Raw genomic sequence first — 22,075 nt, forward strand, 5'->3', positions numbered from 1 at the left:
GTACTTCATTTATTCATAATCTCTGTCATTAAAAAAATTTAAAAAACAGTGAAGTATTACAATACACTATTAGATATTATGAATGTTGATTATATTGTGGATTAATAATCTGAATCTGCAAAGTAACTGTAGCGTTAGCTGTCAAATTAATTTAAAAAAGTACCATATTGGAAGTATAAAGCCCACAATGGGCCATTCTGCACACCGATTACCTTTTCTTTTAGTATTTACTCAGGTACTGGACTTGAGTATAAATCCTGAGTATTTCTAGTTTATACTACTTTATAATTCTACTTTATAGTGACACATCTTAGATGGAATATTGTACTTTTTACTCCACTACATTTATCTGTCAGTGTTATTTCAGATTAAGATAAGGAAGAGTTTATAAAATATCTATATTTTGGTATAGATTAAACAACCACAGTGTAAAATACAGCTGAAATAACAGAAAATTAATTTGTATTTTGATAAACATACTATGGAAGCCCATTTTCGCCAGCCAAAAAAACAAAACAAAAGGTAACAAAAAAAAATATATTTTTGCTGGCGGAAAAAAAAGGAAAACAATTATTATTATTTATTTATTTATTTTAACATTTTTTCTGCCAGCAAAAAAATTTATATAATTTTTTAATGGTTTTATTCTTTATACTCCAGAGCTGCTTCTTGCTTAAAATTATATTCAAGGGTGCGTTTGCTCAGTACAATCCATGTGAAACATCAAGCAATTGAAGTATTTCATCTGTTGTAAAGCCACGTTTAAAGAAGTCTTCAATGTACTCCATTTATATGTCAACTGTAGGGTAACCTATGAAGAGCTGCTGCTATGACTCATCATTTAGACTTTCTATCTCATCATTTTGACTTTCTATAGCAACTGGAAACATCTGGTCAGTGTTATGGTTACAGATGGATGGACCAAAGGTGTTTTCTTCATGCTGGTGGAAAAATAAATTTTGTTATTATTTTTTTTAAAACTTTTTTCCACCAGCAAAAAAAATAAAAATAATTAGAATTTTTTTATTTTTTTGGGTGTATTGGTTTTTTTTCGTGACTTTTTTTTTTGCTCGGAAATGGGCTTCCATAGCTAATACTTACATACTTTTACCTTTGTAAGGTTTTGAATGCAGTACTTTTACTTGTAGTGGTGTATTTTCACAGTGCAGTATTAGTACTTTTACCTAAGTACGGTTTTGAAAGCAGTACTTGAAGTGGAGTATTTCTACAGTGTTGTATAATTACTTCTCTGGGGTAAATTATCTGAATACTTCCTCCAACAGAAGGGGGGGGGGGAAAGGGAAGGGAACCACGAAGAAGAAACACTTCACATCGTCACTTCCTATCAAAATCTCGCGCGGTCACGTGACGTCGTATTCGCTCGCTGTGACTCTTGCTTATGTTTTTACAGTTTGTCGCCAAACGTGTTTAGAAATGGTAACTTTCTCGGTTTTATCGGTTCATCGTGTCGGAGGGACGTCGCGCGGCCGCTCGGAGACCAACCGTTTTTTTTTTCACCGACGACCGGGCGAGAAGTTTGACTGCGAAAAATAAACGGGGCCTGCACGCGTCACGTGACCGGCACGCGGCTTTGAGCGTTTGATAAATAAAGATGGCGGCGTGAGCTCAGCGGAGCGAAGAGGACAACAAACTGAACGGAACCAGAGCTGCGAGAGCGGCCGCTTGAAACTGTCAAGTAAGTTGATTACAGCGCGTGGGGATCCGGTTTATTTAACGGTGACGTCACAGTTATCAAAAACACTAACTTGTCTCTGCGCAGTGATACTTAAAGTAAGTATTATTTGTCATTTTGAGGCTGTGACAGTGGGAGCTAACTACGTTTACTCCTCGATGCTAATGTTAGCTTAGCAACGGCAATGACACAGAGCGCCGTCAACAACATCATAACATTGTTAGCTAAACCCGACACGCTGGACTTAAGGTTATTAAAGGTGGTGTTATGTAAACGTAATGTTACTATACCCAATACGATGGACTTTAGGTTATTAAAGGTACTGGTATGTAAACTTAATGTTAGTGCTGTTAAACGGCGTTGTATTAGCAACATTACAAGCTAACTTAGCTGAACAAGCTAGCTGTGGATTGCACCTTATCATCAACCTGTTTATTTATACAGCACCTTTTAAAACAGTCTACAAAGTGCTTTGACAGACAAAAGCAAGACAATAATAAAAATAACAGAAAGCTCAGTGAGACAGTTGATACGGTAAAAATAAATTAAGAAATTAATAAAATAATATATATATATTTTTTATTTATTTCTAATGAATACAATTTTTATATATTTATTTATTTATTTATTTAGTAAAATAATATGATCGTGACCCCATCAACTTTTAATACACTTAAGTTTACTGGATTTTCCACATTGCATGTAAAATATACACTTCACATTGATTATAATAGGCACGCAAAAGTAGTATTAGTAGCTAGTTATTTATTTCGGTCCTTATAAACAAAAATAACACACCTAATAAATAATAATATGGAATTAAATAAAAAAACATGTAGGTTTAAGATTATTATACCAACAGTTTTTACATAGTCCAATAGGGAACACTTTAATTAGGTTTAACTTTAGGTTTAACTTTAGAAAACAAAAAAAGTTCCAAACGTTTCAGCAAGTAATATTCATCCCTCAGTGTTTTGTCTTAACCACCTTATATTAAAGTAGTAGACTACCCATTCTTAATTAATATTAAAGACTCACACTAACATGAAACATAAATGTTAAACATAAAGATTTTTCATTTAAAATTGCACCTTTCCGGCTACTAACCAGTTGTATTTAAGACACTTGTAAATAACCTAACATTTCTGACATTGTTACATTTGTTTTTGGGCACTTTACTGACTATTTTAATTGTTAATATATATTTGCACTCTTTGCTGCAGGACAACACGTTTAAATGTAACGTTTAAAGCTAACCTGTGACCATGTGAGCACGTTTCCGTTGATGCCCGTTAACGCTCAACGGTTGTGCGATGTCTTCCTTTTAAATGTGTAGTTGGTTGTACGGTGTTTGGTGTGAGTTAATTAGTGCCTTTCTGAGTTCAGTACGTTATCTCTCGGTTAGCACAGGTTAAAGCCGTGTCACCCTGATTCAAACCAGGCCAGTTTAGCTTTGTATGAGTCGCGAGGGACCAGGAAGTAGTGCGCACCACAGCGGCGCATTGCAAACACGTGTCTTGTTTTGGGTCACTTTGGACCAAGTATGACCTGGCGTGCAGACGTCGCTGTGATAAATAGCTATCTTTAATTCTTCTACCGCTATTGTTATGGAGTGGATATAGCTATATTAAATATATATATGTTAAATATATCGAGTCACTGCTACGTTTCAGGGGTTCGTTTTTGGCTTTTCTTCGGCGTGTGCTGAGTGAGGATATATACACGCAGAGGTGACTATTCTGAATGGGTTTAATATGTTGCTCACATCGACTTGAAATAACTGCTACAGTTGAGCAACATACGTTTGTTGTATACTGACTGTTAAAAATGTATCGCTGGTGTGCTTTTCATTTGGAAACTAGGCTTTAAGGTTTGTAACATCGCTGTACATGTGGGTCCTAATATTCCTCCCGTGATTTTTTTTTTTAATCATGCTTTTTTTTTGGGAGGGGTTAGGGTCACATTTCTGTGTTAGTTTTCTTTTTGTAACCATGCACAGTTGCATCTTTTAGCTCATGGCTATGGCTGTACATTATGTTACTATGTATGTGCTTCATGGTTGCCAGTCACCTCTGGATAAATAAGTATTTTTGGCTTCGTTCAAAGGCACATTGTGGATATAAAGTAACTTTGTGTGAGGGAAAGTAAGCATTAATCTCAGTGTTAAATGTTGAACTACCAAGTGTTACATTATGTTGTGGAGAGTTAAAATAGCATTAGATGAACATGCTTTTAAAGTGATACCTTTTTTTTCAGCTTACATATGGTTGAAGCCAGACATTTCTCTTTATTTTACTGTCACAATTATTGAACTAAAGCTGCAAATCTTCACATGTGAGAGGCTGCAAGTCTCTTTATTACAATGTAAACCTTTACATTGTCATTTGACAATGCCATTGTTTTCTGCAGTCACTAACATTTTTGTCATAGTTTTATCATCATTTTTTATTAATGTATCACTACATTTGTCCTGCAGATGGATCCTGGACAGGATTTACTTCTCGCTGCCCTGAGTGAGAGTGGCATTTGTCCAAATGATTTTGGCCTGTTTGATGTAGATTCTCAGGATGCTGCACAGCCCTCTACAATCCAGCAAGTAAGAGGGTCTTTGTTCTTTATAGAGAAGACGTGATTTATTAATGTGCTCATAACTTGGTGTTAATGTTGTGATGTTTGTCCACTTCCAGTCTATCTCCATCAGTGCCCTGGATGTTGGCGCTGGGACAGAGTCGGTGGAAGTTGTTCGCACTGAGCCTCCAGCTCCAGTCCCTATAGTTACTATCAGGGTGAGATTACAGAGCACTGGCTTCCCTTAATTCATTATTGAACACATAATGCAATGTCGCAGCTGATGTTTTTGTTTTGTGGTATGTAAAGAAGTAAATTGTACTCTCTGCTCAATGTCTCCAACAGCACAAACCTCAGCCATCAACCACCACGTTTGTCTTAAATCAGCTGAATCAGTTGCCGTCACTCGGAGCTAATGTGACCAAACAATCAGTTGCAAACCCTATCAAACACACCATAACCGTCACCAAAGTGGTCCATGTTGCGAATTCAGCCCTGCGAAGATGTTCGAGCCCTTCCACCACAACTTTTCCTCCGTCAGCATCCACAGTAGTGCCTTCTAACAGAGATCAGGTACGTTGGTCAGGATGTAACAGCACAGAGAAAAACATCTCTTTCTGTTGTGCTGATCATATATTTTCTTTTAGCAGATTCAGCTGAAAGACCTCCTTCGGTCCGGCAATGTGAAGAGCACCGGTCTAAAGGGCAACAGCCTGATGGAGCTCATGAGGCTGAAGCCTCCACCTAACATTGCTCCACCAGTAGCAACGGCAACAGCTACAGGTCATTTGTTTTTACATTTTAACTAACGGTTACCAAACAGTTGTGATGTATGGTTTTCAATCAGCTATATTTGGAGAAGTTTACAAGGTATTAAAAGAGGAATAAGAACGAGTTCATATGAGATCTGTAGAACCGAACCGATGAGCTAAAAGTGGTAGAGTTCGGTGTTTATTCTTGATGCCGTCAATAGTTCTTTAGGATTTGCTGTCTTTGTTTAGTCAGAGCAAAACACTTTCTCTGTTTCTGTAAAAGAGGAAAAATCTCACAAATAACATGCATGATCAAGGTCACGTTTAGTATTTTTGCTTGAAAATAATAGATCTCAACATCGCCAGCAGCCGATTACTTATCTGTCGATCCATATTGTAATACTTTGAAATTAAAACGTGTCTCTGTTGGTGTTTCAGGTGAAATGAACAATGGGATCAAGAAGGAAGTGTTTGGTAAAGATACCAGGATCTGGATTAATGACGACATCAAAATGCAAACCTTCCCGCATTCTCTGGTAGGTCCTCTAATATTGATTTTTCTTTTATATATAAAGCTCTTGAATGCTGCAGTGTGTTGGCACGTTAAAGTCGCTTTTGGCGAGTTTGGTATTAACGGTTACATCAATCTACGATGACAGAAAATCCCCGGGATGAAAGAGGAGGATGAGCCCGAGGAGGAGGAGGAAGACGAACTGGGCCATGCAGAGACTTATGCAGAGTACATGCCAATGAAATGTAAGTACGACTGTTGTGTTTGTTTACAATATCAGCATTATATTTCCTTAATCTCATCCAGCCACACCTCTATTTGGCAACAACCACGGTCTAAGACGTCCAGTCATGATTCGGGTTGAGTGAGTGTAACACGAGAGCACTGTATCGCCTTCAACGGCTCGGTCAAATCAAACAGAATCCATCCTGCTGCTGTTAATCTCCCGATCCACTGACGAGTCCGTTTACCAATGCAGTGAAGATCGGCCTGCGGCATCCCGACCCCGTGGTGGAGACCAGCTCCCTGTCCAGTGTCAACCCTCCAGAGGTGTGGTACAGACTGTCCATCTCAGAGGAAGTCATTGATCGGGGCTGCCTGTCGGCTCTGCAGCTGGAGGCCATAACGTATGCGGCTCAGGTCAGCAGAGTGGATTTTATGAAAGATAGATATTAGTTGACGACTTGTTTTCACAATGAAAAATGCAGATTTTCAACATAATACGGGGTTATATAAGTTATTATGAACAGCTGGTAAAATATACATTGATCGCTGTGGGGATGAAGGAATTCTGTATTTAACAAATGCATTTATAGCATCAATTAAGATTAAGGCTTCGAGACTGTTTGAATTTTACTCTTAAAAAAAATCAGGTGCCAAAATTGAAACTGCAGGTAAATACTTGATGCGTCTCTTTTCGTGCGACTCAACTTGTTTTGATAGTTGGTTTGTTTTCCTTTTGCACCACAGCAACATGAGACATTCCTCCCCAGCGGCGATCGAGCTGCTTATTTAATCGGGGACGGAGCTGGTGTGGGGAAAGGCCGGACCATTGCAGGGATCATCTTCGAGAATTACCTTTTAGGCAGGAAGAGATCTCTCTGGTACATACCCCAAATCCTGTAGAATCATATTTAATGCGGGGGATTACAAAGTGTGGCCTTTCAATGAATGTTGTTCTCTTCTGTTCAGGTTTAGTGTCTCAAATGACTTGAAGTACGACGCTGAAAGGGATTTAAGAGACATCACGGCCAAAAACATCTCTGTTCATTCACTGAACAAGGTCAGAGACATTATGACGGCAGCGGTTTGTCATCCATGCATCTTAACGTCTACGTGTGACTCAATTTAACGTTTATATTTTCAGTTTAAATATGGGAAGATCTCCTCAAAACACAATGGGAGTGTGAAGAAAGGTGTGATATTCGCCACCTACTCTTCGTTGATAGGAGAGAGCCAATCAGGAGGGAAGTACAAGACCCGGTTCCAGCAGCTTCTCCACTGGTGTGGGGAGGACTTTGACGGAGTTGTATCCTTTCAAGCCATCAGTTTGTAGAATAGATGTCAGGAAATGGTGATCACTCTTCTGTTGTTTTCACGTGGTCTTACCTGCATCAAAGCGTCGTAAACGTGATCTTCGTAGACCATCCTTCCCTTAACACGACGACTTTCAGATCGTGTATGACGAGTGTCACAAAGCCAAAAACGTGTGTCCAATCGGATCGTCCAAACCTACAAAAACGGGACTTGCCGTGTTGGAACTGCAGAACAAACTCCCCAAGGCTCGGGTTGTGTATGCAAGTGCTACAGGTTAGTAGACTCATTTAAAATTGAATGAGCTCGTTGACTGTGTAAACTCGGTTGGAGCTGGTTAATCTGTGGAAACGCTGTAAATTCAGAAAAATTTACTTTTTCTATCAAGGTGCCTCTGAACCCCGAAATATGGCCTACATGAATCGTCTGGGCATCTGGGGCCATAAAACCCCCTTCAGAGAGTTTGGCAACTTTATCCAAGCTGTTGAGCGACGGTAAGTTTCTCTTTCTGCAGGTGACAAAACAAAAGTCTTGATGCCCGACAGGTGATGTGAGGAAAATGTCCTAATGTGCTCGTGTACATTTTCAGAGGTGTTGGTGCCATGGAGATAGTAGCCATGGACATGAAACTGAGGGGGATGTACATTGCCCGGCAGTTGAGTTTTACAGGTGTGACTTTTAAGATTGAGGAGGTTCCCCTGACTCCGCAATACATCAAAATGTACAACAAATCTGTGAGGCTGGTAAGCACATAAACGTGTAAAGAAATGCATTGACAGCACATTTCTGTGATTCGTTTTTATTTGTCCGTGCCGTTATTAAGTCGATTTCTTTATGCTTCCACCAGTGGGTGAGTGCACGGGAGAAGTTCCAGCAGGCGGCGAACCTGATGGACGCAGAGCAGCGCATGAAGAAGTCCATGTGGGGCCAGTTCTGGTCCGCTCACCAGCGCTTCTTCAAGTACCTCTGCATCGCCTCCAAAGTCCGCCGAGTGGTGCAGCTGGCCAGAGAGGAGGTCCAAAATGGAAAGGTGAGAGGACTCTTGTAATACGACAGTATGCAAGGTTAAGATTTTAATTTCTAACGGGTTAAAAAGTCTGCTGCGTTGGCATTAGAGGCTGATCACACCGAGGCAAGAACATTGGTTTCCTTTGGCACAGCGTGCCTGGCGTGCGCTCGTCGCTTTGCCAAGAGGCGCTTTTTTAAGCGTCCGCGCCTGTTTCGGTGTGATCGGGCCGTTATTTGAGAGATTCATGGTGTCAAACCCCCCAAAAATGACTCTTAACCTGTAACTACAAGGACAAATGTGTTACTCCAGGTTACAAGATGATGGGAGTAAAATGTGGTGTACGTCTTAGGAAAAATACATTTGTCAGAATTGTGGAAACTCGGTGTTGGTGAGGAATAACAAGAAAAGCTATGATGATGATGATTAAGTCATCAGTGCCAGGAAAACTTGGTACTCGTCTGCTAAAAACACGACAGAGGCTACAACTTATTACAAGTTAGCCAGAGATCCTCTGGTCACCACTGCAGAACAAGATGTCGATGCTTTGCCAGAGAGAAGCTGCTCGAAGTTTTCCTGAAACCTGTTGCGCTTCCTGCTCTGACGATCTGCACACTTCCTCTGCAGTGTGTGGTCATCGGTCTTCAGTCCACTGGAGAAGCAAGAACGCTGGAGGCCTTGGAGGAAGGAGGAGGAGAGCTCAACGACTTTGTGTCAACTGCAAAGTACGGACTGACTAAAGCTGATTTTTAACCGTATAATGCTCATATGTACGTCACTATAATGTTGTTGTTGTTGTAGAGGTGTGCTGCAGTCCCTGATTGAGAAGCACTTTCCAGCTCCTGACAGACAGAAGCTTTACAGCCTGCTCGGCATCGACCTCTCGGCTAAGAAGACCCCGTCTCCCACTGAAACGGCAGCACAGAAGGGCAAGAAAAGGAAAGGTAATGAAGATTTTATAACCAGCGGCTTTGTCTTAAAAATAACATCCGTCTCCACTCTCGTCAACACGTTTATGAGCTGCTCAGACATGTTTAATGTTGGTTTATTTATTTTCAGGTTCAGAGTTAAAAAAGCAGAAGAAGAAGCCTCGCAAGCACGGCGGTCTGTCGGGTACCAGCTCGGAGGAGAGCCCGTCGGAGGACTCGGACCAAGAGTCGGGTAAAGACAGCGACAACAGCGTCAAGTCTCTCAGCTCGGGGGACGAAGACGACGACTTCAACCCGTTCAGAGACGAGTCGGACGACGACGAGGAAGACGGTGAGACTTCTACAGGGAGGTCGAGGGAGTTGAATTAAAACTTTTTATTTGTCCTGCTCACAGCGACCCCTTTGTGCCTTCCTCGTGTTTTAGATCCATGGCTCTTTAGAAAGGAACCAAAGAAAAGGAAAGAGAAGAAGAAGAAAAAGAGGAGTATTGATCCAGACTCCATTCAAAGTGCCTTGTTAGCCTCCGGGCTGGGCTCCACCAGGCCTGCTTTCACTGCCACTGTTATCCCCCCCAGCACCCCCGCTATAGGTAAGCACAAAACAGCGATACAGGATTACAGCTCTCTGATTCAGCCTTCTGAGGGATAACGAACGCCTCGCTTTTACTTGTTCATAAGTCAAAGCAGAGAGTCAGGATAGCTGCCTCACGAGTCAGGACGCAGTGGAACATGCTCAGAAGATGAAGAAAGATCTGCTGGACCAGCTCGAGGACCTAGCTGGGGATCTACCTCCCAACACCCTGGACGAGCTGATCGACGAGCTGGGAGGACCCGAAAACGTAGCTGAGGTAGAAACATTAAGTGTTTTATTTAAAAAAAAAAATGCTGGATCAGTATTTGCTCTGTAAATGAACTTCGACTGTGCTTCAGATGACCGGTCGTAAAGGTCGTGTGGTCAGCAACGACGACGGCAGCATCACGTACGAGTCTCGCTCCGAGCTGGATGTCCCGGTGGAAATCCTCAACCTCACAGAGAAGCAGAGGTTCATGGATGGAGAGAAGGTAAAGGCGAATAGAAACATGTCACTGAGAAGTTACACCTGTAGTTACCAAGAAAAAGACAACATCCCTTGTTAGTTTTGGCCCATGTTACGTTCCCCAGCCTTCATTTTATGAATGAAAATATGACTAAATATGTTCCTCAACTAACTTGACGAAGACGAGACATCCCAGCACACAATGAGCACAGTCAGGAGGACTCGGAGTAAAACTAAGATAACGACACAAACCAGAGTTTTCATGAATCAAAGGTAGGACACAAGCTTCGTCTTCTCATAAAGAATATACTTGGAGAATGAGAACAGCGTTTTGCTTATGTATCGAGCAGCAAATTCAATGCTGAACGATGTTTAGTGGAACTCTGGCATCTACCATCAAACGTAATCCTGTGGCTTTCACACAACGAACAAATAACTCCAGGCAGTTTGTTTTGCAGCAGCTCTTCAGGAGTTCTTAGTCCGGTAGTTTAGTCCACCCCAGAGTTTGATTGACAGCTTTCACACCCGCCCAGATGAGGCCAACTAAACACACCAGAGTGAGTTTACAGTTTGGGACCAGCCAAACGAAGGATAACTGTGGTTGATCTAAACTTTGGACTGACAGACTTAATTAAATATATAATAACAGCTGCTCATTCCACATTCCTGTGTGAACATGCACTGTCTTTCTTTTCAACCAGAACATAGCGATCATCTCTGAAGCTGCCAGCTCAGGTATTTCCCTGCAGGCCGATCGTCGGGTGAAGAACCAGCGGCGGAGAGTCCACATGACGCTGGAGCTCCCGTGGAGCGCCGACAGAGCGATACAGCAGTTCGGTCAGTAGAGGGATTCACCAGACCAGAGGCCTCGAAGTCTTTCACTTCATAAATAAATCATGAACGTGGTTCAAACGTTGTGCTGTGTTTGTTTGTTCTCAGGGAGAACTCACAGGTCGAACCAGGTCACAGCTCCTGAGTACGTCTTCCTCATATCGGAGCTCGCAGGAGAGCAGAGGTTTGCCTCCATCGTTGCCAAAAGACTAGAAAGCCTGGTACGTCTTAATCCAATGTACAATCAGGAACGTAGATACTTAAAGGACGTTACACAGCAACGATTTTTCTTTCATCTATCTGTCCTAATAGGGAGCGCTCACACACGGAGACAGAAGAGCAACAGAAACTCGAGACCTCAGCAGGTTTAATTTTGACAACAAAGTAAGCGAATCGAGCTTTTGTCTCAGTGACGTTCTCATCACTATCTGTTCAGTGTCTCACTCTGTTTGTCTGCTGCAGTACGGCAGGAATGCTCTGGAAATAGTGATGAAGTCGATCGTGAAGCTCGACTGTCCGCTGGTGTCTCCCCCCGCTCACTTTAAAGGAGACTTCTTCAAAGGTACTTTGACTTACATGTTGTTTACCTTTCAGTGAGTGTTCCAACAATCTAGTGTTTGTTGTACAACTTGTTCTCCCTGTGGATGTCTGTGTCAATATACCTCATAGATTTCTGTATTCGATGGTTCTCATCTGTGACTTTTTCCTTCTGTAGAGATTCAAAGTGGATTAATAGGCGTTGGCCTCATAAACGTGGAGGACAGATCGGGCACGATGTCACTGGACAAAGGTGATTATTAAATATTGTTTTTCCCTAATGGCAGCTGTTCTCACTGTTGAGTCCTGCGTACAGTTCAGTGTGAGTTTCCACATGAACGTAATCCACATACTCTGTTGCTGCTGCAGACTACAACAACATGGGGAAGTTCCTGAACCGTATTTTGGGCATGGAGGTGCAGCAGCAGAATGCCTTGTTCCAGTACTTCTCCGACACGTTGGCAGCCGTCATTCAGGAAGCCAAGAAGAGCGGCAGATATGACATGGGCATTCTGGGTAAGACCGCCGTCCTCCTTCACTTCCGTCACACAGAAGCAGAACTGGGGCAGAAGGCATTTTACCATGTTTAATTATTCAAAGTGCTTTCCGCTTTGAGAGAACGAGTGGAGGCATAATCATCCGTCTGCCCTGAAGGTTGGCTTTCAGCCCATTATTGGATCTGAAACGTATTAAAATCTCCTCCTGTCCTCTTTAGATCTGGGCTCCGGTGACGAGAAGGTGAAGAAGGTAGACTGCAGGAAATTTCTAACGCCGGGCTACACCACAGCAGGACATGTGGAACTCCACACCGTATGTTCATATATATATATTTATATATATATTTATATGGTGTTTTGAGCTCCCTCCCCTCTGGAGGATGAGGTGAGATCACGGTAACATCACCTGACTGTCTCTCCTCACAGGTTAGCGTGGAGAGGGGGATGTCGTGGGAGGAAGCCACGCATGCTTGGGCCGACCAGAACGGAGCAGATGATGGTTTCTATGTTCAGGTATGAGAGGGCTCTCGATCTCGCTCTCTCAAATCAGCTCTGCAACAGTTCCACTTGTTAAAATTACCTTTTAGTTAGTGACCAAAAATCTTGCGCTTTCACGTCATATTTGTATAACGGTTTATGGGGACTTGTATATAAAATATACATTTTAATGTCAAGGTTTTAATTACTATATGGTTTTCTTGACCCCGCAGCGTAATACATAATAAGATATCAGATTTGTAAAACGTGGTGCAGCAGGTTTTCCTGACTTTTTGTCCTGTATGAGTCCATAAATGCTGGATCCTTCATTTCCCATAATGCAACTCTGATGGTTTCTGTCATGAGACCCTTACTGACGGTTCCCATTTCTGTCAAACGTGACGTCTCGATGCCGGGACGTTGTGGCCAAGCCCGAGTAGAAATGAATATTTGTCAGACTTGACGAAGCTCCTCCAGAGCCACAGAAGACGTGACTCAACGGTTTTCAAAGCCCGAGTAGTGACGCGTCAACAGATCCGCATTGCGACGTAATGTAAAGCACGATGTCTACTTTGTTTTCAGATGAGGAACAACAAGAAGACGGCCATACTGGTCAAAGAGGTGAACACTAAGAAGAGGCTCTTCCTGGTTTACAGGCCGAACACCGGCAGACAGGTCAAACTGGAGATGTACACGGACATCAAGAAGAAGTTCAAAAAGGTCACAAAACAGTTCGTTTATTACTTTGAGAAGAACTCTTCATGCTCTACGAGGTGAAACATGTTTTTATTTTTGCTTTTAGGTTTTGTCCGATGACGCCAAGCAGCACTGGATTGATCAGTACACGTCATCAGCAAAGATCTGCTCTCATGCTTATTGGTATGTGCACTTAAGATCTCTGTGAACACACACACACACACACACACACACGGTTTAGTTGGACTCCGGGACACCATCCTGCTCAAAATAGTCTCAAACAAATGCACCATTTTCTCCTGTTGGATGGAGATTGAAAGTCACAAACAGGGTTGGGAAGTAAAAGGACTGAAAGACTTTGCTAGTTTTGGTCTTTTTCGTGGGATTTGTTGACGATAACAATAACTTTATTTATAGAACACATTTAAATTCAGGGTTTACAAAGTGCTTTGACAGACAGATAATACTAAAATAAAGCAGTAAAAAGACGACATCACTTAAAAGCCAGACTGTAAAAATGAGTTTTAAGAAGTGATTTAAAATCGACGCATTTATAGAAAATAGACTGATTTGCTTCTTGTAGGCGAGGGAACTGTAAGAAGGCGTCGGTGGGTCTGCAGTGTGACGTGGGTCTGCGCTGTCGGACGTACTACGTTCTGTGCGGCTCGGTGCTCAGCGTGTGGAACGAGCTGGAGGAAGTTCTCACTCCGGTCAGCGGAACCAACGTGAAGGTCCAGATAGTCCGACTCAGAACAGAAGATGGACAGAGGATAGTTGGTGAGTTGAAGGACTGCTTTAAAGGAAGAGCTCTGACTTGTTGTGTTGCAGAGAGCGTTGGAGGAGAAGATCGATCTCCTCAATTATCTGCATCAGATCTAAGCTCACAGATGAGTTAAGGAAACTGCATCCTGTAATAGATGAGGTCCTCCACCTGAAGAGGCGATGGATGCCTTCGTTTAGTTCATCTCTGTTTGTACTTTCAGATGTCTGCTTTATTTTACCAGAGATGGACGATACGATAGTTTGTATTTGTTTTGGTTCCAGTGCAAAGAAGAGCAACAGGCGCCATAAGTCATTACAACACAAAACATAAACGCATCTCGATGGTTTTAATTTGTAAAAGACCCAAAGTGAAGAAATTAGTTCATGTGCCGGACTATTCTTTCACTTGTCTACCGTCACCGTGATGTTTCCAGCTTCATATTTGCCGTACAGACTTCAGAGTGATGTCGATCCTCTCATCTAACTCTCGAGAATATCCCAAAATATCCGACCCGTTCCTGTTTGTTTAACCCTTCCTTTTGTTTGTTTCAGGACTGATCATTCCAGCGAACTGCGTGTCTCCGTTAAGTAACAAGCTGTCGATGTCGGACCAGAGCCAGCAGCTCGCCGTGCAGGAGCTTCAGAAGCAGCAGCAGCTCCACCCCCAAAGTCTCTGTCATGCACCCAACACATAGCCCGGGGTGGACCGCGTGAAAGCCCGTCTCGAGTTCACGTCCCGGTCTAAAGGGATCTGGACTCGTGAGTCTCTGAATCACCCCCCTCTCCATCGTCTCCGAGGGTCCCGAGGTGTCACACCGAGCTGTGAGCCGATTGTCAGACGTGAAGCTTGTACAGAGAGAAAAGATTTCAGGGTTTTTCTTCTTCCTTTCTTTTTAAATCTCCAGAGACTCTTGTTTTCACCTGGACAGATTTTGACGGGTGATGTTTTGTCCTCTGACATTCAGAGTGAAAAGATTTGTGACCTCTTGATGGAGACGCAGTCGAGACCTCGAGGGCGTGTCGAGCTGTCCCGTGCTTTAAGCTCTTCAGTCCCGGACCACCTGGTATGAGGCAAAGACTTCTTCCTGGTTCAGACCAAAGGTGGATGAGACGAAGACCACGCAGTCTTCTTAAAGTCTGATTCCAAAATATACAAAATGGGCATTTGATGCTAAACTCCAAACCCGTATTAATATATATCGGCGCACAGCTGCTCAGACGTGATGCAGAGAGAGAATTAGTTTGAAGCAGAAACTTAATGCAGAGAGCGTTCTGGTTATCAGTATCTAAAACGTCATTATTGTCAGAGTCCTCTTGCATCCGAAGTCTCAAATGATCGATTAGTTTGTTTTTATTTCACACTTCATCCTTTTGTTCCTCTGAGTCCGTATCGTAACATTAACAATCATTAACGTCCTTCTTAAATCAGCAGTCAGGGTCCCGAAACAGCATTTAGCAGACTTGTCTTTATGTAATCTTTCCCCCTTTATACACATTAACGGGACAGTTCAGCCCAAAATATAAATACATATTTGTCCTCTTACCTGTAGTTTTATTTACCGATCTACATTGTTCCGGTGTCTTTTATCTCTGATGGGACTCGTCGAGTTTAAAGCACCATTAAACGTGTGCTGCTCCCTTCATCCCCACTTTATTAAAACACTACTTCAGTGGTTTGGGTTGCAGGTGGAAACCACCTTTGGTCTGATTTAGAAGTAGACATGGAGACGTGTGATGTTCAGTACAGCAGCCACGGAATCATAAGAGATGTGAAATCTTTTATTTTGAAACCAGATGTTTGTTAAATGTTGCTCAAGGGTTTAAACTCGTACAAAGAATGTTTCACAAAGTATCTGAAAATGCATGAACGGAGCTCCGCCTGCTCGGTAACTCTGAGGCTAGCTGCTGTTTACGGCTCCTTTCTTCACAGTAAAACGTCTCAAAGCTCGTCTCTGCTGTCTTGAACCCAGTTGTGATTAAAACAAACATGGACGCCTGCTTCTGTCCCGTAGTTTACCGCCTCCTCGTCCTGTATTGCGTTACGTTAGATCTGCACAGGGAGGGGCGGACCAAAGTCTGGATGTCCTGATAGCTGCTTCATTCTATAAAGATGGGACATGTCGTTGTTGACCTGTGGATTAGTTCATGTTAGTAACCGTTCTCTCTTCTGTTCCTCATCGATTCATTTAAACAAGTGAGATAGGAAGAAGTCTTTGTGTCATGTGCATTTTGTACACTTTGTAAACATGAAAACAAACCTGCTGTGTGACAGACTTTCCCTGATCGGCTCTTTAACTGAGAAGTCTTTTAACTTGAATGTCCGCCGTATAGAAACGTTTTATTTTGTCTTTTTGAGATGTCAAACACGTCGCCGGCTCCTTCTGAAGCTGAAACACTTGAAGGACTTTTTTTTTTTCTTCTCTCCTTCCATCTTTGCACGAGTTGCACTACTGACCGAGTTGTACAAATATTCACCTGTACATGAATGAGTGTGATGCTCAATAAAGCTTGGTATACTTCTACCTCGTAGTACTGTTACTTGTACTACAGAGACACGTGGTCCCACTGGCTGATAACGAAGCTTTGCATCATTTTAATTATGATTCATGTGTTCAATGACAAATAATCACTGCGACTTATCTGCATCAGTGAGGTCTTTTAATTTGGGTTTATTCCTCTTAAATCACCACTTCTGATTCATTGCCAAAGATTATAGAACTCTTTAGTCACTATACCTAGGAAATACAAGTCATTTTGAATTTATAGTGTTCTTCAGCAGTATTCACATCTTTTATGTAAGGAAAAGTAGCAAACACACAAGATAGACTCAATTACAAGTAGAAGTTCTGCATTGTAAAGTTTTATTCAAGTAAATGTGTGTACATTTAATCAGCAAAGTAGGACATGGCCTTTGTTATACTGTTGTATATTCAGTGAATGATAAATATAATATGACTACAAAACAATTTGGCGACAACATTTTGAAGGTGAAGTTACAAGTTTAATAGTATAACTATTAGTAAATTATATTTACATAATTACTTGTTTAGTATTTTTTAAGTGTGTTCGCTCATCTCTTCGATGTTTGTTTATATGGAAAAGTGTGTTTTCTTTGAAATTATGCTTCAGAATAAAAGCATTTAAACTACAAAGTATAGAAAGAAACAGTTATATGCTATTGTTTTTAAAGTAAAATCTTACAATACATATATACTAATATATCCCTTTATGTACATCTGAGTACTTCTGTGTATTGTTTGTGTGTTTCATTGATACTATTACTTCAGTAACTGGTGTAAGTACTTCTTCCACTACTAACATGTTTTGCCAATACCTTAATTAATCTAATTACGTTGTATTTTCCCATCAACATTCTTTGAAAACAAGCAGCACATTGTCCCCAAACACGTCCTAAAGCCAGAGACCGTTAACCCGTTAACGTCCACTCTTTATCAGGGGCCATCCCACTGCCTCACTGAGGGGTCAGAGGTCATGACACCGGGCCAGGATTGGGCCAAACCAAGTCCATGCGGTCAAAGAGCGCCTGATGGGACATACTGGGAGGTTTAACTGTCTGCTTATTTGAATGGAAGAGCAGAAACAGCCACGTGCCTCCAAAATAAGAGTGGATCCTTTATTAATGTATTATTATTAATAAACCTCTACAGTTTTATATATATATATTTATATATACAGACGGAACAATGGACGCGCCCCCTCAGACAAAGACAGGTATCTACAAACCGGCTCTTATTTTCTCTTCAGAGGGAAAGTGTTCATATTTAACTAAAACAAAACAAAACATTTCTGATTGAATGTTAAATTAAATATACACACACAAAGTTCATTATCGGACTTTTTAAAACTACTTTTTTATTGTAGTGTTAAAAAAAAGAAAAAAAAGTGAAAGACTTTAAAATGTGAAGAAATAAGTCTAAACACACTTCACATGTTTACTTTTCAACGTATTTTAAAACAATGACTTAAAAAAAAAAGTAGACTTCCCGGTGAAAGCGGAGAAAAACGTGTCAAACGCGTGAAAACCGCGTGTGAATTCCGTGGTTTTTCACCGTCTAAATCACGTTTTAACCGTTTTTTTGTGTGTTCTTGATAGCCCCGCAATGGATAGTAGCAGTGTTAGAAAGCACAGTGGGTGTCAATATAAAGTGACGGCCATATTTGCCGGTGCCGCTGTTGTAAACAAAAAGTGAGAGACAGACGCTTCACTGAATTTCGGGTCATTTTTATTTCTTTAATTTACAATGTCTCTGGGAATGTCTTATAAACCCAATGTCCATCAGCACATTCCGGGAACTTCTGGGAACCAGGGTAAGGAGAAAAAATGGCGGAAAATCAAAGTATCCGTTCGTTAAATCGAGTGTTAAATTCGGGGTCTCGGAGAATACCTGGAGAAAGACCGTGTCTGTAGTTTTTTTTTGTCCAGTTATATATATAGGGTCAGATCCTGGGAGCTAGGCTAATTCATATCCGCCATTATTACTAATGTCGAAAAGAGCGCCGTCCGCGGTAACCGTCGGCGGAGGACGACGGTTGGTTCCTAACACGCGATCAACGGTCGTTCGCCGTCCCGGGTCCCGACGGTCGGTCGCCGTTACACGGTGACAAAAATGTATCACTTTGTGTCTTCTTGAGCCAGCCCTTGTTCCGTTTCCTCCTCCATGATGCTCCTTCGGTCGGAGCTGCTGATTGATCTGCCTCTGAATTCTTTTTATTTTTATGGCTCTTCGAGGACATCTCGCGTCGGAGGTTGAATATTACAGCCGAACAAAGCAGCAGGCGCGCCGAGGTGGCGGACAAAAAGATGCCTCGAGTCAGTGGTGGAAATAAGTATCAACGTCTATTTAAAACAAAAAGTAGAAATAACAGCATTTAAAAATACTTTGTTAGAAGTAACAAAAATAAAGTAGAAATAACTGTTTAAAATACTCTCTTACAAGTAAAACAAAAAAAGTAGAAATAACTATTTAAAATACTCTCTTACAAGTAAAACAAAAAAAGTAGAAATAACTATTTAAAATACTCTCTTACAAGTAAAACAAAAAAAGTAGAAATAACTATTTAAAATACTCTCTTACAAGTAAAACAAAAAAAGTAGAAATAACTATTTAAAATACTCTCTTACAAGTAAAACAAAAAAAGTAGAAATAACTGTTTAAAATACTGTGTTACAAGTAACAAAACAAGTATATTTTGATGCTAACACATTTTGTACTTATACTTTTGCATTTTTAAAACCATGACTTTTACTTGTAAAAGTATTTCTACAATGTAGTATTGCTACTTTTACTTCACAATCTGAATATTTTATTAGTCATTATTAGTTTTTAAAGGCTTCAACTGCAAAGTAGCTACAGGTACAAAAACAAGTACTTTGAAGTGGAGTAGAAGTAGAAAGCAGAATACAATTTAAGAAACTCAAGTAGAACAGAAGTAACTCAGACTTATGTACAGTACTTGAGTAGATGTACTTAGTCACTTACCACCACTGCCTCGAAACAGTATTTTTAATGGGAATTTGATTCATCTACAGTTAAATGGTTTGACAGTTGCAACGATTAATCGACTGGTTGATTAAACGAAAATTAATAGTCAACTATTTTGGTGTACAATTACTCGTTTGATTTATTTACGAAGCAAAATGCTGAATTGAAAATCTTTGGGTTTTGGACTGTTTGGCGGATTAAAACGAACAATTTAAAAATGCCCCCTCTGGTTCTTGGAAAAAATTATTATTATTTTTTTTCACATATTTTCTGACTTTCTGCACTGACCTCCTGCAGGTGTCTGTGCTGTAAGTCCTCACTGGTGTCATCTTGTGTTTTGTGAACAGTTGGAAGCCTCCAGTCTCCCTCAGCAGCTAACCTGGCCACGTTGCAGTCCTACAGGCCCCTCCTGAGCGACTATGGACCTCCATCTCTGGGATTCTCACAGGTAACTGACATTAAACTGATGTAATTAGTAGTATTAGTATAAGGATATTCACTGGTTTATTATAAGGATATTCACTGGTTTATTGTAAGGATATTCACTGGTTTATTATAAGGATATTCACTGGTTTATTATAAGGATATTCACTGGTTTATTATAAGGATATTCACTGGTTTATTATAAGGATATTCACTGGTTTATTATAAGGATATTCACTGGTTTATTATAAGGATATTCACTGGTTTATTATAAGGATATTCACTGGTTTATTATAAGGATATTCACTGGTTTATTATAAGGATATTCACTGGTTTATTATGAGGATATTCACTGGTTTATTATGAGGATATTCACTGGTTTATTATAAGGATATTCACTGGTTTATTGTAAGGATATTCACTGGTTTATTATAAGGATATTCACTGGTTTATTGTAAGGATATTCACTGGTTTATTATAAGGATATTCACTGGTTTATGGTATATGTGTTTACCATCAGGTCTCCAGTGGCAGCCAAGTGCCTCAGAACAAATATGCAGAGCTGCTGGCCATCATCGAAGAGCTGGGGAAGGAGATCAGGCCCACGTATGCTGGAAGTAAGAGTGCAATGGAGAGACTGAAAAGAGGTAAATACAACTCAGCACATTTACTCAAGTACTGCACTTAAGTTAAGCACAAGTACATCTAGTTTCAACTTAAGTATTTACATTTTATTCAACTTTATACTTCCACTCCAATACATCTCAGAGGTACATATTGTACTTTTTACTGTACTACGTCTCAGAGGTACATATTGTACTTTTTACTGTACTACGTCTCAGAGGTACATATTGTACTTTTTACTGGACTACACCTCAGAGGTACATATTGTACTTTTTACTGTACTACATCTCAGAGGTAAATATTGTACTTTTTACTGTACTACATCTCAGAGGTACATATTGTACTTTTTACTGTACTACACCTCAGAGGTAAATATTGTACTTTTTACTGTACTACATCTCAGAGGTAAATATTGTACTCTTTACTGTACTACATCTCAGAGGTACATATTGTACTTTTTACTGTACTACGTCTCAGAGGTACATATTGTACTTTTTACTGTACTACACCTCAGAGGTAAATATTGTACTTTTTACTGTACTACACCTCAGAGGTAAATATTGTACTTTTTACTCTACATTTGTCTGACAGCTTTTGTTTTTACTGAAGTAAACGATCTGAACACTCACTGCATATGCAGATGAATTTGTGTGAAGTGTGTGACTCTAAACAGGATTTGTGTCTCTTCACAGGAATAATCCATGCCAGAGGGTTGGTGCGTGAGTGCTTGTCTGAGACGGAGAGAAACGCGAGGTCTTAGCTACGAACACCAACATTCCTCCCTGCAAGAAAAAACTAACAGTGTGCGTCTCATGAAAAAAACAAAAAAACAACTTGCATGGCAGTTCCTTTGAGAAGAGGAATTAAAAGAACAAAGGATGGAAAAAGGAAAAAGCAAGCTCCTAGAGAGAGAGAGAGAGAGAAAGAAAGAAACGATAACACAATTCATGACTCCTGAGGTTTCTGCAGGATTCATTGAAATCATGTTTTGGGTTCCTGGAGTTCATCTGAAAGGGTATCATGTGTTTTTATGCCCCACTTTTGGGATCTTAGTTTTGACTTCATATTTAAAACATTTGGTTGATGCATGCGAACGGGCCCGGGGGTTATTGTAGACAGTGCATGGCTTGTACAGGGGTAGATGGAAACGACTTGTTTTTGATAGTACTTTGGTCTGTTTTTTCGGACCCTTATAACACACGTGGCAGAGTGAGGGAGGGGCAGAGATGTTTCAAATGCATCGGTTCATTCATGTTCAGGGTGGTTTTGGTATAAGAAAAAAGGAAAATGCTGTTACTTGCATCTTTGTATGTATTTATTACTCAATGTAATAAATTGTATTTTCAATACAGTTGTTGTCATTTGATTCAGTGCATTGTAGACATTCGTCATCCAGTTTTTAGTCTTTCCAAAGTGTTAGAATAACTCTGCTTGTAAGTGAAAATAAGAAGTAAGAACGCTGCAGGGATTGTTCTCTTCTCTCTGCAGACGTCGTTCATGTGATCTGCTCTTTGAGACAAATACTGAACTCCAGACTGCTCCAGATGTTCAGCACCTTGCATGGTAGTTAGTGTGTGTGTGTGTGTGTAAATGGACTTCGTAAAGCCCTTTCAATACAATATGAATTTGATTTCATGTAAAAACTGGCTAGTGAAAAGAAATGGTCAGTGTTGACACAAAAGATAAAAAGTCTCTA

At 40.7% G+C, this 22,075-nt stretch overlaps 1 protein-coding gene across 5 annotated transcripts; it reads left to right on the forward strand.

The window, feature by feature from the left end:
* Positions 1-1,415: 1,415 nt before the first annotated feature.
* sbno1 (strawberry notch homolog 1) lies at positions 1,416-21,706 on the forward strand. 5 transcript variants are annotated; one of them, XM_079289659.1, is made up of 35 exons: positions 1,416-1,696; positions 4,170-4,289; positions 4,381-4,479; positions 4,607-4,834; positions 4,912-5,044; positions 5,452-5,549; positions 5,673-5,769; positions 6,003-6,163; positions 6,494-6,627; positions 6,716-6,806; positions 6,891-7,052; positions 7,198-7,333; positions 7,446-7,551; positions 7,647-7,800; positions 7,905-8,087; positions 8,691-8,788; positions 8,865-9,007; positions 9,123-9,323; positions 9,417-9,581; positions 9,670-9,839; positions 9,922-10,053; positions 10,730-10,865; positions 10,968-11,080; positions 11,172-11,243; positions 11,322-11,421; positions 11,575-11,649; positions 11,766-11,912; positions 12,112-12,206; positions 12,320-12,406; positions 12,953-13,090; positions 13,173-13,249; positions 13,650-13,843; positions 19,680-19,780; positions 20,276-20,402; positions 21,072-21,706. In XM_079289659.1, the coding sequence occupies exons 2-35, from the start codon at positions 4,170-4,172 to the stop codon at positions 21,137-21,139; spliced, it is 4,341 nt and encodes a 1,446-aa protein (XP_079145785.1). In that variant the 5' UTR covers positions 1,416-1,696; the 3' UTR covers positions 21,140-21,706. The 5 variants fall into 5 exon arrangements, with proteins under 5 accessions (XP_079145785.1, XP_079145781.1, XP_079145783.1 ...); XM_079289655.1 differs by lacking the exons at positions 19,680-19,780; positions 20,276-20,402; positions 21,072-21,706 and adding an exon at positions 14,381-16,350 and having other exon boundaries at positions 4,909-5,044; XM_079289657.1 differs by lacking the exons at positions 19,680-19,780; positions 20,276-20,402; positions 21,072-21,706 and adding an exon at positions 14,381-16,350.
* The last annotated feature ends 369 nt before the right edge of the window (positions 21,707-22,075 follow it).

The sequence above is a fragment of the Melanostigma gelatinosum genome (genome assembly GCF_949748355.1).
Source record: "Melanostigma gelatinosum genome assembly, chromosome: 18".
In the NCBI taxonomy this organism is placed as follows: Eukaryota; Metazoa; Chordata; class Actinopteri; order Perciformes; family Zoarcidae; genus Melanostigma; species Melanostigma gelatinosum.